Source organism: Cucurbita maxima, unplaced genomic scaffold (assembly GCF_002738345.1).
Source record: "Cucurbita maxima cultivar Rimu unplaced genomic scaffold, Cmax_1.0 Cma_Scf00022, whole genome shotgun sequence".
NCBI lineage: Eukaryota > Viridiplantae > Streptophyta > Magnoliopsida > Cucurbitales > Cucurbitaceae > Cucurbita > Cucurbita maxima.
Genome location: NW_019272038.1, coordinates 2,410,696 through 2,425,487, shown reverse-complemented (window position 1 = coordinate 2,425,487; position 14,792 = coordinate 2,410,696). Strand labels below are relative to the sequence as shown.

At 36.0% G+C, this 14,792-nt stretch overlaps 4 protein-coding genes and 1 long non-coding RNA gene across 5 annotated transcripts; 1 reads left to right on the top strand and 4 right to left on the bottom strand.

Annotated features, from left to right (window-relative positions):
• Positions 1 to 2,649: 2,649 nt before the first annotated feature.
• LOC111496358 lies at positions 2,650 to 3,502 on the bottom strand. The gene is made up of 3 exons (XM_023146777.1): positions 3,374 to 3,502; positions 3,051 to 3,291; positions 2,650 to 2,941 (listed from the first exon to the last, which is right to left on the bottom strand). Exons 1-3 carry the CDS (start codon positions 3,423 to 3,425, stop codon positions 2,836 to 2,838), a joined length of 399 nt encoding a protein of 132 aa, XP_023002545.1. The 5' UTR covers positions 3,426 to 3,502; the 3' UTR covers positions 2,650 to 2,835.
• A 994-nt stretch (positions 3,503 to 4,496) lies between these two features.
• Positions 4,497 to 6,660, bottom strand: LOC111496269 (putative pectinesterase 11). The gene is made up of 4 exons (XM_023146656.1): positions 6,014 to 6,660; positions 5,185 to 5,373; positions 4,859 to 5,094; positions 4,497 to 4,784 (listed from the first exon to the last, which is right to left on the bottom strand). The coding sequence occupies exons 1-4, from the start codon at positions 6,386 to 6,388 to the stop codon at positions 4,595 to 4,597; spliced, it is 990 nt and encodes a 329-aa protein (XP_023002424.1). The 5' UTR covers positions 6,389 to 6,660; the 3' UTR covers positions 4,497 to 4,594.
• Positions 6,661 to 9,501: 2,841 nt separating this feature from the next.
• LOC111496164 (cell wall protein RBR3-like) lies at positions 9,502 to 12,124 on the bottom strand. Its single transcript, XM_023146494.1, has one exon. It carries the CDS (start codon positions 11,614 to 11,616, stop codon positions 9,703 to 9,705), a length of 1,914 nt encoding a protein of 637 aa, XP_023002262.1. The 5' UTR covers positions 11,617 to 12,124; the 3' UTR covers positions 9,502 to 9,702.
• An 811-nt stretch (positions 12,125 to 12,935) lies between these two features.
• Positions 12,936 to 14,081, top strand: LOC111496322 (CBS domain-containing protein CBSX3, mitochondrial-like). The gene is made up of 5 exons (XM_023146730.1): positions 12,936 to 13,255; positions 13,339 to 13,417; positions 13,502 to 13,575; positions 13,657 to 13,717; positions 13,825 to 14,081. Exons 1-5 carry the CDS (start codon positions 12,998 to 13,000, stop codon positions 13,965 to 13,967), a joined length of 615 nt encoding a protein of 204 aa, XP_023002498.1. The 5' UTR covers positions 12,936 to 12,997; the 3' UTR covers positions 13,968 to 14,081.
• LOC111496379 lies at positions 13,328 to 13,867 on the bottom strand. The gene is made up of 2 exons (XR_002720438.1): positions 13,758 to 13,867; positions 13,328 to 13,396 (listed from the first exon to the last, which is right to left on the bottom strand). It is a non-coding gene; the product is annotated as an uncharacterized LOC111496379 (long non-coding RNA).
• Positions 14,082 to 14,792: the final 711 nt, after the last annotated feature.

Below are 14,792 nucleotides of genomic sequence, written 5' to 3'. Positions count from 1 at the left end.
TTTTTTTTTTTTTTTTTTTTTTTTTTTTTTTTTTTTTTTTTTTTTTTTTTTTTTTTTTTTTTTTTTGTCTCCTAAATATATTTTCATTTTAATATTCGAATATTAAAAAAAAAAACAATTAGTTTTATATTTTCAATTTACCCACTCACCTTTTCGTAAAATTTCAATTATACCCAAACGTACATGAATAAAGGATAATGGAGGTTTTTACAGTGGCTCGAGAATTCCTACACGATTCTCCAAGACTTACTCTCATGTATTTTACTATAGGTGAAAACTCAACTTTTTTTTACGCTCCAGAATTGATTCTGAACCGATCATTTTGTAAATGTAAGATCAGATATAATAAATATTGATTAAAAGAAAAATAAAACCATCACTGTCGAGTAAAGAAGAAGATAGAAGAAGATAAGATCGCCATTCATGCCCAAATTTATTAACAATTTTCCTTTTTAAAGGGATAATTTCTCTTTTGAAATTCTTCCCTTTATGTGCAATTTTAAATAATGTTTTTTTTTTTTTTTTTTTTAAAAGATGAATAAGTAAAAAAAAAAAATGATATTTTTGTAAAGCAAACTAAGATGGACAAGACTAGGACAACAAAAGGCACTAATGAATGGAAGCCCACTAGGAAGTATTAGCGGGCCAGGGCTTTCGAAAGTTGGGCCCACGAGGCCCATTTTTAATTTCTAAAGCGTGGGTTTACATGTTTATAAAGTCCAACAAGTGGGCCCCACCATTTGCCCCCTTGTCCCCCCCCCTATGGTCTACGCTTATACCCTACTTTAAAATTTCATCTTTTAAGAAAATATTTAAAAACTTGTTTTTTTCTTTTAATAAAAAAAAAATTGACTTGTTTTTTAAAATGTAGTTTAAAATAAGATAAAAATAAAAATAATAAAATTCTTTAAATTTTAAAAATTAAATAAATACCAATAATAATCACCTATTTAACAATATTTTAAGTTTATGACATCACTTTTTGTAGACTAACTTATGGGACGGGAGCTAAGAAGGTCAATGGATTTTGAGCATTAATAAAGACGAGTCAATAATTGAAGCAATAAATTCTGAAGTGAATAAGTAGAATGCAGAGCTAATCACGCTCGAGGGACCTGTTAAACTTTTAGGAACGTGAGTATAGCCATGGACTAAAGGCATGCATGTAACCATGGACTTGACCTCGGCTCCTTACCTTAGTCGACTAGAGGGATTTGAGCTTTAACCAATTTTCGTTCCTCTCCTTAACTCGTCCGTGTTGAGTCTTTTTTCTAAGAGTTGGATTTATAATTTTTCTTATATTTGCAATATATTTAATTAGTTCAATTTCTTACGTAACACGGTAAATTAAACTATTAAAAGTTGAATATAAAATAAAAAATGACTCGAGTTAAATCCATAAAACAATAAATTTGATATATGATACACTTAATATTTCAAAATTCAAATTTCTTATGAAAAAAAAAGTAAATTAGATTTATATATATATTTTTTTTCTATATTTGCAAATTTAAAAAATTAATAGATTGAAACGATTTTTTAGGTATTTTATTTAATATAATTAGTTAATAGAGATATTATATATTATGTGAAGATTGATATTATCATATTTTATATTTGTTATCGCTAGAAAATATTAACGAATCAAACATGAAATTTTTTTTCTAAATTTATTTATATTGAAATAATAATCCTTTTCATGATCCAATTTACATTTATATCTAATATATTATTATATATATGAACTTTTAAAAATATGTCTAATGGTTATATAAAATGGTCTAAGAAAATTTTAAAATTTTAAATATTCTATTATTAATATATATATATATTTCAAAAATATTTTTTAGTTCCACGGATATATTTGGACAAAATAATCTAAACATTATTTTTATTTTTAATATGAATATCATAACAATTAATCCATTTTCATCTTAACAGGTAAGATGATCCTAATTCCGTAAATATTTATCTAATCAGTAAATATGGTATGTTTTGGCCAATTACGTATAGTTATCAGCCTCATAATTGCTATATAGATTTTCACTTTTTTAAAAAAAAAAAGTTTGGTTCTCTCTTTAACGAAGGTGGAATCTCAAAATTCACTCTAGAGACCTAACATCTTCACCAGTAGAACGTCCAATGACGAATTTTGATACCATTCATAACCGTTCATTCACTCTCTAGGACCTAACGTCTTCACTAGTAGAACGCCCAATGAAGAATTTTGATACCGTTCATAACCATTTTAAAATGCTCTTACTGTAGAAAAAATTACATTAATATGTTTCATTTTTGTCGGAGAATATCACAATAAATAAATATATTAGGTAACTGCAAGTCTAATAGATTAATAGAATGGAAGCTAAGAAAATCATTACAATTTGGTATGAAAAACCATTACAAATATAAAGCATAAGTTAATGATCGTGTCCATTATGATAAGTTTATAATAATTAGGTTCATTAATAATTATTACAATGGATTAATCTCCATCTAAATGGATTATCAATCCATATTTGAAGTGTAATAATAGTTTAAGAGTAAGAAAAGTAAAAAATGGACTGGAAAAAAAATAAAATTATGATGGAATAGCATGAATCTTAAACACAGATTATTGTGAATGGAAAAAAGAGAAGAAAACAGAGAGGAGAGAAATTGTAGCAGATATTGTCACAGACTAAGTTAAGAACTTCAAATTCCAGATTACAAATGAAAAACAGCACGAACCTTGCAATCATTATACAACATATTTATAATCTATTAATTTTACGTAAATTACTAATTAACATGTATTCACTGTAACCAAGCACCGACTCCATCGCTGAGATTCAACTAGAACGACGCCACGTCTGTGACGCCGTACTGAGACGCGTAAGCTTTTGCAGCGCCGTCGAGGACAGGCGGTTCGTTCAGAAAAGCAGAATTGCTCCTCCTCCACCTACACACAAACAGAAACATCAACGCACATCTCCGTTTCTTAATTTCGTCCTTCGATTTTAATCCGGAAACGTGTAATTAAATTAATTAATACAACTACTTAAATTTACCAGCCATTTTTCTTCAACTTCTCAAGGTTTTTCCTCTCCAAATCGCTTTCCGCAAACACTTCTTTCTCCGCCGCACCGATCGCCGCAGGAAACGAACTCGATCTTTTGTAGTCTATTCCGACCGTATCGCGATCCACGGGCATAGAAATCGCTCTGAGATGTTCTTCCTCCAATTTCCTCTTCGATTTCCAGTAAGCTTCGATTTCCTCCTTGGTAAGCGATCGATTCCTCTTGAACTTGACTGAAAATAAACCGTTATTACACAGATTATTACTTAACTAATATCATGAACGAAATGAACAAACGAAATTCATTAGGATTACCGGATTTAGGATCGAGAACGGGAGAGTTCCATCCGCCCATCAGAGAACCCATTTTGTGGTAATGAAGTTGTAGGTATACAGAAAAAAAGGAGGGAAAGAAAGGCGTTTAGTTGAAGTTCCTTCCAAGGGCTACTAGGCCATTATATAGTGTTAACAAATGCGTGCTCCGTGTGGGGCCTTTTATTTTTTTATTATTTATTTATTGTTTTAATTTGTGCTTATCTTTTTTAATAATAATAATAAAAAAAAGATTAAGTACGTGTGGAAAAATGGTATAGGAAGGAGATGCCACGTGTACAGAAGTGGGACCCATTGGGAAGGATGATGCGGCGGGCATGATTAGGTGGTGTGAGATTTTGTCTTGTGGCGCATCGAAGTTACGGCGCGCTGCCGCTTTTATTACATTCCAATTTTTGCCAGCCTGTCAAGTGGAAGTAAAAAAAGGTAAATTATTTGAAAAAGTTGAAGCAATTTGACTGTTAATTTTAAAGCAATCAATATTTTAGATTTTTTTTTTTACCATTTCAGATTTTACTGATGAATTTAATTAAATTCATTTTGCATTTTATTGGATAAATATTCATTAAAATTATTTTAAAAATAATTTTTGTGAGTAATAATTATAAATTCTAAAAATAATAAATTAAATATATATATATATATTATCCCTAACTTTTTAACCATGGTTTTGTTTGGTTGCTATAATTTGAAAACATGCCATTTTAGCCTTTGAATTTTGAGAAATAATTTGATAATTTAAATTAATAATAATAAAAAAATAGAACAAAAAATTAAATTTTAGGGATTTTTTAAACCTGTTTTTTGAGTTACTGAGAAAATGACAACATTATAGAATACAATACAAATATCTCCGTCCACTACCCATGTTTGGGGGGTGTTTTGTTTTTCATTTGGGCATGCATATGCCATGATGTGCACTACGAGCAAATTAGGTGTAAGCCAATATAGGGGGAAAAATCTTAGAATACATTATCTTCAAAATAGAATTTCAAATTCGAAATTATATGGTTACACTATAACCAGACAACAACACAAACGTCGAATAAAAACAATAACTTAATGAATACCGATCGATATAGAGAATTTGTGAGAAGAAGATTGGAAAGAATCGTGGAGTAGTATTTATTGATTTATGAGAGTTTTAGATACAAGTGTATAAACAATGAATATAGAGGGATAGAATGGTAATTACTGACTCTTTTAGGGTTTGGAAGCGAAGGCTCTCTTGAAATTGGTGGGTAAAGGCCTGAGCCAATGTGCAGCGCCAATGAAGGTTTTGGAGAAGAATGGTGCAGCTTCTTGGGTGGTCATGTTGGAAAATGACCATGGTACCCTTCTGGATGGATTGGCTCCTTTTCCGTAACATCGGTATTGTCCATAGTACACAGTGCTGCCAATACATTTTCAAATATTAATGGATTTATTAAATATTAATAAAATTTAAAAGGAGGAAAGAATAGAAACCTCTGTTTGGATGGGTCTTGCCAGTTATCCCAACCCTCAGGGAGAATAACATCAGACATGTAAGTGAATCCAAACACGACCCTAGAGAACGCCCCCCACGGCCGACCCAGAACGGCGGAGTTGATTCCGGTGATCTTGCAACCCATAAACACGAACCCAGTGTTCTCCGACGGCGACTCTCTCCGTTGAGCCGTGATGGTCCCGACGGAGTCTGACACCGAATGCAGATGGCAATTCTGCAAAAGCCCAAACTCAAATGGGTCAATAAGCTTTCTTGGCCCAATAGCCCAATAGGCCCAATTCACAGAGAAGGAAAGAAAATGAACCTCGAAAAGTGAAGCCCCGTTTCCGCAGATGAAGTCGGTGGCTCCTTCTATGTAACAGCTTTTGTAGTAATGGCGGCCGATGTCGTCTAGCAGAGTGTCTTGATGACCCAGAAATCTGCAGGCGGTAAATGAGACTCGGTCTCCGGATACCCGTAATGCCACCGCTTGCGCACCCGCCCCGAACCCGTTCTGAAAAAATAGTATATATATATATAAAAATCTTACAATTTTAAAATAAAAATTACTTAAGTGAATAAAAATAAAAAATCCATTGAATAATATTTTATTTTTTATTTTTATACTTTTATCTTATTAGGAAATAAAATAATATTAAAAGATTTGAAATAATAAGGACAGAATAGATTAATACCCAACTAGCTTCCTTTTTAAGATAAAAAATATATAATTATATAAATAAATTGTTACTAAAAATAAAAATAAAAAATCCCTAATGAATTGAAATTTAATTTTTATAGTTAAAATTGTTGGAAGATGAAATTCTTTAGAAATGATTATGAGTTTATAATAAAGAAATACTTGATACTAGCAAAAATTACTTAAAATTTAAATTAATAAAGATTAATTATGATATTTAAAGATTTATAACTTTATTGAAGATTAAATTTATAATTTAACTAATTTGGGGGAAAATCTCAGTGGTTCATGCAAGCGTTTCAAAAACATTAGCTAAATTACAAAAACTAAAAAGAAGATTTCACAAAAGCTGCAAAACGAGAATAATCTTCGTCAAACGAAGCCATGGAAGCTTGAATGAATCAAAATCAGATAAAATCAAAACAAAAGTTCTTGTTCCGTAGAAATTAAGAACCTGAATCGTGAGGTATCGTCCAACGAAATCAGAGGCCAAAACCGCAAGAGTTGCGGAATTATATGTATTTCTGCTATCATTCCAAGTAATGATAGTATCAGACGATCTTCTTCCACTGATCGTAATGTACGGTTTATTCGCTGGTACAGTCACCTTCTCTCTGTAAATCCCTGGCTTCACAGCAATAAACACTTCCTCCAAATTATTATCTGGCACCGCATCAATCGCGTTTTGAATCTTCGTAAAATTTCCTCTACCGGATTGATCGACAGTGATCAGAATCGCCGTTTTCGCCATCGCCGCCGTAAACTCCGCCACGAGCACACAAATCACAATCGCTGTACAAGCTTGAAAGAAACCGCGCGAACGAGACATTTTCGTAGGATTTTGAAATCAACAGATTTCGATTCGGAAGTGAAGAGAAAAGAAATAAAAACTCGTAGATGATTTCGATTTCAATGATGATTGATGAACTACGAACAATCGTTGGAGCGTTCTTATAGGTGATTGAAGAGCGCGTTGCTTGACGTTGATGGAAGCTGCGGCGCCGGCGGAGTGAGATTTTGACAATGAACTTGAGGGCGACGCAATTGGAAGTAAGAGTTTGAAAAACAGAGAGGGAAAGAAAAAAGAAGAGGAAGAGTGAGTTTGTGGCATTTGTTTGGAAATTTGTAAAATATTAAAGGGTAAAATGGTAAAAACGTGTGATTCTTGAGGGGTTGAAAACGCACTCAATGTGACGTACACGATTCTCTCGATTAACCACAATGCCATTCCATACCTGCTTCAGTTATTCATTGTTTTCCCCTTTTAGGTTAATTTGGTAATTTGCAACGTTTGTTTCATGCACATAATAGCCAAAAGTCTAGGTAGATATCTCGTTTCGGTGTCGTGTTACATCCAATGAGTCGGCGTTTTAGACCGATGTTGGGTGTGGTTCTAAGAAAGAACGAAGTACGTTCCACCATACGTAGGAAGTTCCACGAAAACCATTCGGTTGTATCATTAATCACAATGCAAATTTTGCTGGAAAGAAAAAATCAAACACGTAGGTTGACTCAGCTAGATACTAAAGTTATCTGTCATGCTAGAAAGACGGTGAGGTCATCTTTTCTCGTGCCCTCTCCTCGACCCATCTAGCTAAACATGGAACATATAGTCAACTGCGAGAGACAAGTGAAATAATTTTTTTTTTCACCCATAATATTACTAGTCTCAAGTTTGAAACTGCAAGTACTTCTACCGAGGTTCGAGGTTCGAGGTTTGAGTCTTATTCTCTTACATTTATTATTTTTTTAGTATATAACTTTAATCAAGTTTCAAGAAAATTTTGTCACAATCGCACTTTTAATGACAGCGGACTTACAATTGTGCAACACTCACTTCCGAGCAATGAGTGAGTTAAGCCAATTCATTTTTGCGTCGCCTATGGTCAAGCGATGTATGCTCGAGCCTTTGGCCCCGGTCCAAGAAGAAAGTTTTAGAAAACGAGAGCAAAAAGACTTTGAAAGTTAATCCAATTTATTCTTGTGTCGCCTATGGTCAAGCGACATAGGCTCGAGCCTCTGTTCTCTCTGTTCCCGATTGAGAGAGTTTCAAAAGCAAGTAAAAAAAGACTGACTATGGTAAGCAAAAGTTTGACAAACTTTATTTATGGTTAAATATTCTTCCAAAATATGGTAATTAGTTTTAATCTTAAAAAAGCCAACTACTTTTATAATTTTGAATTTAAAATAATTACTAAAAAAATTAATTATAATTTACTTAGCTGGCAATTCTTAAAAAATACTTCTTTGAAGAACTGCCATACCCAGTTTAAATATTATGCTAAAATTCACATTCTTTTTAAATGTGTATTTTTAAATTATATATTTAAATATTTAAATAAAAACCAATATTAATCAAATTAGAGGACAAATTTTCAAATTAAAAAAATTTAAAATTATCTAATATCCATAAAATATTTTAAAAAATGAATAAATTATTTGTCATTAAACTAATTAGAGATTAACTAATTAGGATTAGGAAGGAAAAAAAGTGATTTAGACTGAAAATTAAGTCAAACAATAGCAACATCTTGACTTTATGATTTAATTTAACGATTTAATGCCTTAAGTCATCCTTAAATTTCGCAGTCGCTATGTCATCCGCCGGCGCCTCTTGCTTGCAATGCTAATTTTGGGCTCAAGTAGTTGGGCTCATGGGCCTGTTTTTTAAGTCCAATTATGGCCCAATAATGAGAGCTAATTATTATTAAATTAATAACTTTATGATTATAAGTTAAATAAGTTGGAAATAATACGATAATAATGCTTTGCTTTTCGTACACCGAGACTGGGGTAGGGGGTAAGCTTATTCGTTTAAACTCTTTGTCCCGACTTGTACCGGTTTTGGTTTAGGCATCAGATGAGGCACGAAGCTCCCTCGACACAAAAAGTTTGTGAACATGTTCACGGGTCGTTTGATGTTTAGACATCTACAATGATCCTTCCGCAGGTTCACCTACGGAAACCTTGTTACGACTTCTCCTTCCTCTAAATAATAAGGTTCAGTGGACTTCTCGCGACGTCGTAGGCAGCAAACCGCTCATGTCGCCACGATCCAAACACTTCACTAGACCATTCAATCGGTAGGAGCGATGGGTGGTGTGTACAAAGGGTAGGGACGTAGTCAACGCGAGCTGATGACTCGTGCTTACTAGGAATTCCTCGTTGAAGACTAACAATTGTAATGATTTATCCCCATCACAATGAAATTTCAAAGATTACTCGAGCCTATCGACCAAGACTATAGACTCGTTGAATAAATTAGTGTAGTGCTTGTGCGGCCCAGAACATTTAAGGGCATCATAAACTTGTTATTGACTCAAATTTCCTTGGCCTAAGCAGCCATAGTCCCTCTAAGGAGCGGGTCGTAGGGATGCTTCTGCATAGCTAGTTAGCAGGCTGAGGTTTCGTTCGTTAATGGAATTAACTAGAAAAATTGCTCCACCAACTAAGAACGATAACCCATAGAATCAAGAAAGAGCTCTTAGTCTGTCAATCCTTACTATGTCTGGACCTAATAAGTTTTCCCGGGTTGAGTTAAATTAAGCCGCAGGCTCCCTTGGTGGTGCCCTTTCATCAATTCCTTTAAGTTTCAGCCTTGTGATCATATTCCTCCCGGAACCCAAAGACTTTAATTTCTCATAAGGTGCTAGCGGAGTCCTTATAGCAACATCTGCCCATCCTTGGTCTGCATCGTTTATGGTTGAGAGTAAGACGGTTTGTTTAGTACCATTTTTTCCTTTTTTAAATAACTTTTATGTTTATTAAGTTTATTAATGTTTAAGGTCAGTTTAGTGTAATAGATTTAACTTAATTTAATTTATTATTATTACTTTTTTTAAGTTCTAACCTCCAATTTTCCTAAACTAATAGCTTTGATGGATTGAAATTCTTAGCGGGATAGTGAACAAAATATGAACTGATTTTTGTGGAAGATCTGGGTTTAGAACAATCAAAGCTTCATACGTTTTGAATTTTTTCGCAGGCAGGTTTCAATTTCTTCACACACATTGTAAGAAAAAAACTTCTTCACACACATAGACACTCTCAAATTTCTTTTATGCGATGAATATCTTTTGATTGTTGGGATGATGCTTCGAGATTTTCGATGTTGTTCTGTAATTTCTGTTGCAGAATTTCGACCTATTTTCCTTCGAAACTGCCTCTGTAGCGGCAGCCATGGCGTCGGGGCTTTTCTGAATTGTCGCCGTCTGAATCGCTCGACTCCATTAACAGCCCTCCGAGACATCTTCGTCTTACTGTGGGTTCATAGGTATGGTTTTCTGTATGTTTCGCTGTATATTTGGCCTTCTGAGCTTGGAGTGAATGTGGTTTATTTTCTGATTTAGTTTGTTGTGGAACGAATTTCAACTTGATTCCAGGATTATTTTCAGTAAATGAGCTATTGGACAGGAGTGAGTTGTTGATACCTTGTACATTGATGTTGATGTATAGTTCAAGAGGTGGATCCTCTTCTGTTTTTGAATCTTGAGGCGTTTCTTCATTGGAATTTCCTTCGATGTCTGTGGAACTCTCCGGGACTTTGTCTGGATCACTCTTATACTGACGGTGGATATGGATTGAACTTTCTTTTGTAGCTTCGCCGGAGATTAAGTGCATTGACGCTCCTTTGTTATCGCCGGTGAGTGTTGTGAAACTCTTTGGATTTTCTTCTGGATATTTGATGTTTAGTGTCTGAAAAGCTTTCGGTAAGTCTTCCATGGTTCCTTCCTGTTGTGAATCGCTATTTTCTGGTTCAAACGGTGACGTGATTTCAGCAGATGTGATTAATTTGCTTTTAGATGCATTGATCTGAAGTGCATTGGTTGTCTTTTCCAGATCTTCCTCGTAACTCTTTATTTCCTTACTTTCTTGTGACTCTGTCTGCGATTCTAGAGAGGGCTCTGGACCATTTTCAATGGTTTCATCGATTATTATTGGGATTTCCGAAAAATCCTCGTTTGAAAGGGGATAGGAAGTGTTCTTAGATATGAACTCTTCCATGGTTTCAGGCTGATGCTTTGATGCTTTGAATTCCACTGGTTTCAAGTCTGGTTTTGGAGACTGCTTTGATTTGGTTTGCACCTGATTTTCCTTGCTTTTACATCTTGCTCGTGGCGATTGATCTGCGGGATGAGAAACAACCCTTTTTGTTGTTTGGTCTCCTATGGTCGCAGGAGATTCAGTAAGCTGTTGTGATGTTGATTGTGCAGTAGCTTTGCTGGACAAATGAGATGGAGACTGAACCCGAGAGGCCTTTTTCGATGGTTGTTGTCGAGAGTTTTCATGAGACGGTGACCGTGGTATAGAAGAAGCTTGAGGTGAAAATGCTGGCCGTGAAGGTGATGAAGGTTGAGAGTCAGCTTTCAATCTTGATTGTGATGTTTGTTTTGAATGTAGATGGTTTTTACTGGATGTTTGAGATGGGGACGGTGGCTTTGACCTGATATGGGATCGGGGCGCTGCAGCTGCTGCTGATGAAGGCTGTGAAGCATCCCGAGACGGAAAGGCTTTGCCTGCCGGTGGTGAAGGCATTGAAGTATCACGAGATGGAGAAACTTTACCTTTGCCTGCTGGGGATGAAAGCTTTGAAGTATCATGAGATGGAGAAACTTTGCCTGCTGATGATGAAGGCTTTGATGCATCATGAGACGGAGACGCCTTGGCCGATGTTGTTGGAGACTTGTTGGAAGAAACTGAAGATTGAGGGGTCACTTTCGATGCAGATGGAGGCTTGGTAGCCGTTCGGGTTTGTTTTTTCGCTCGGGAATGTGACGATGGTTGAGAATGAACTTTGGCTTTCTTATGAGATTTTGAAGGTAGCATAGTTTCACTTCTTTCAGGTGCCTGAGCTGATTCTAAAGGAGACAGCTCTGGTTTTGTCTCATGAGACTGGAGTGGTAAATGCTGCATATATGGGACGGTATCAGCAGCTGAATTAGAAGTTTCAGCTTCATCTGTAGGCTCAGAACTGCGTGTTGATGACTCGTTTTCAGGACGAGAAGAAGCTTTTATGGATTGCCAAGGAAGTCGAAAGCGAAATTGTCGGTATGTCATAACGAAAAACAAGAGAATGAGGGGTTTGTCATGGAAGTTTTCCTGTCCAAAAGAGTATATAATAATTTGGCATTGGATACTTTGGAAACATGCTCAACTTTTGGGTTAGCTTTTGCTTAAGAACTTCCTTCTTTAGCTTTCTTTACCTTTCTGATGGACAAAGAATACGAAGATGGATGCTTTTGCCTTCTTAGATAAGACATTTCCTTCTCAAACGAGCAATATCATCATCCAATCCTCTGAAGTTTCTAGTTGCCTTTTCTCTATATTTTCAACTGAATAGGGATTAGGGATGACAAAATTTCCCATGGAGTCGGGTCCTTAGGACCCGCCATGAAGAACGGGGATGGAAAAGAATTCTTTGGATGAATATATTCTCCGCCCCTGTTCCTAATCTTTGGCCTAGAGTTTGTTAATTGTTGATTGAAAAAATTTACCTCAACCCTAATGGGGAAGGAGGGTGGGGATGACCTCGAGATGACTCGAACCGTATCTTCGATTTAGGTTGGTTAATGTTGGGTCTCTACAAATCTTGTCATCCCCAAGCTCACTTTTTTTTTTCTTCTCTTTCTTTTCCCCCTCCCAAGGAAGGAATCTCATTTTCCTTTGAGGAATAACACTGTTGTGATGAAATGAATTGGGCAATGGCTTAAAATGAAAATGGGAGCAATTTGTGAGAAGGCTATTGTGCTCAAAGAAAGAGAATTTGGTGGTTTGGATTTGGGAAGATTTGAAGGAAGTCTTGGAAATCCAAATGAAACAAAAAATGGCTCTGGCCATATTCACCGCGAGCAGATATTGTCCTCTTTAGGCTTTTCCTTTGGAGCTTTCTCTCATGACTTTAAAACGCGCATGCTAAGGGAAGATTTCCACACCCTTTATACGCGTCTGCTCAGGAAAGGTCTTCACACCCTTATAAAAGTGTTTTGTTCTCCTCCCATTGTAATGTCCCACATTGGTTGGGGAAGAGAATAAAAGAACAAAACACGAACTTCCCCTAACAGATGCAATTTAAAGCTTTGACTGGAAGCCTGAAAGGAGAAGTCCAAAAAAAACAATATCTATTAATGGTGGATTTGACTCGAAAATTTAATTCTTAGGACTTGGAATCAATCAAGAACAAGGATTTTCCTCGATTAGTGAAGCAAAGAATGTTTATTAATTGCAATTCTAATTGAAAACTTTAGTTAAACATGAACGTTGATTGCAAGACATTCTTGTAAAGCAAAGAATAATGCATACACTAATCCAGATATTAGTTTAGTAATGAGATGAATGATGATTGCAAGTTATTCTTGTTTATTCTACTTCAAATCACCATGGAACAACATACCCTTCATCATCAACGGATCTTCCTCTCACATTCCCATCCCAATCCAAAATGCAGGGGATGGTAAGAGCAGTACGATCGTGGCAAGAGACACTGAAGATCGCTATCTCGCAGCACTCGTGCAGGAGAGAAACGAATCAAGTGGAGAAGCTTTTCAAAGGATCCGACATAGGAGCTTCATCTTCTATGCTGAAAGGTTTGGAGAACATTTCAGTGGCGGAGATCATTTCGAGTAAGGGAGATGGAAGTATTGGCTCCCCTTGGCTATCCTGTCGAGCCGATGACACCGCCATTGATGCCGTGCAAAATGTAGTGAGTTTGGTTGAGTTTACATTTCCAAAAGCTTGAAAGGTTATCTCTGAAGATTGAGGACTCTTTTTCTGTTGATGCAGATGGCTAGAAATAATATTGGATCGTTGGTGGTGCTGAAGCCTGAAGGACAACACATTGCTGGAATTGTAACAGAACGAGGTAAATCAAACGCCAAACAATTTCAAAAACATGGATTAGAAAATTTTAAACTTATCAAGAAAACTAATAAGCAAATATTAGCAGACTATCTGAAGAAGATAATAGCAGATGGAAGATCTCCCATATACACAAAAGTTGGGGAAATAATGACTTCTGAGGTTAATTTCTGTCTTCCCTAAGCTAAAAGCCAGATTTCAAACAACATTTCGCATTCATACATTTCTATTTTTCATGAACAGGACAAGCTAGTAAGCGTAACATCCGACACGAACATCCTTAAAGCAATGCAGCTAATGACAGGTAAATACTAAATACAGAGTCGTTTATGTTCTGAAATTACCATGAAAATGGGAGTCAGCTCGTTCTCCAGCTGCATCAACGACCATCTAAGTTTTCGACATTTGCAGAGAATCGCATACGACACGTTCCTGTGATAGATGGCAAACTAGTTGGCATGATTTCTATAGTAGATGTTGTCAGAGCAGTGGTAGAGCAGCAAAATGGGGAACTCAAACGACTGAATGAGTATATAAAAGGAGAATACTATTGAGAATTATGAACATTGATGAACATATGATTCTATACTACTGTAAAAGCAAGCTTGCTTATACCATGTAAAGCAAACAAGAAAACAAATCAAAAGAACCTATTATTGTTAAAGCAAGTGATGAATCCTTATGCGGTGGCATACCCGACATCGAACAGAAGAGATGATATATGTAACCATAGAATGCATGACATCGAAGGTATAAGCATTTAGGAGAAGAAGAACAAAGGTAAATACTAAGCAAACATTAATGTAACAGCCCAAACTCACCGCTAACAAATATTGTTCGCTTTGGCTAGTTATGTATCGTCGTCAGCCTCACGGTTTTAAAACACATCTACTAGGGAGAGGTTTCCACACCCCCTTCTAAGGAATGCTTCGTTTCCCTCTCCAACCGATGTGAGATTTCACAATCCACCTTCTCGAGGGGCCCAACGTCCTAGCTGACACATCGCTTGGTGTCTGGCTCTGATACTATTTGTAACAGCCCATACCCACTACTAGCAAATATTGTCCGTTTTGGCTCGTTACGTATTGCCGTCAACCTTACGGCTTTAAAACGTGTCTACTAGGGAGAGGTTTCCACACTCTTATAAGGAATGCTTCGTTTCCCTCTCAACCGATGTGAGATCTCACAATCCATCCCCTAAGGGGCCAGCGTCCTCGCTGACACACCGTCCGGTACCCAGCTCTGATACAATTTGTAATAGCCCAAACCTACCGCTAGCCGATATTGTCCCTGTTGGCTCATTACGTATCGCCATCAGCCTCACAGTTTCAAAACGTGTCTACTAGAGAGAGGTTTCCACAACCTTATAAAAAATGTCT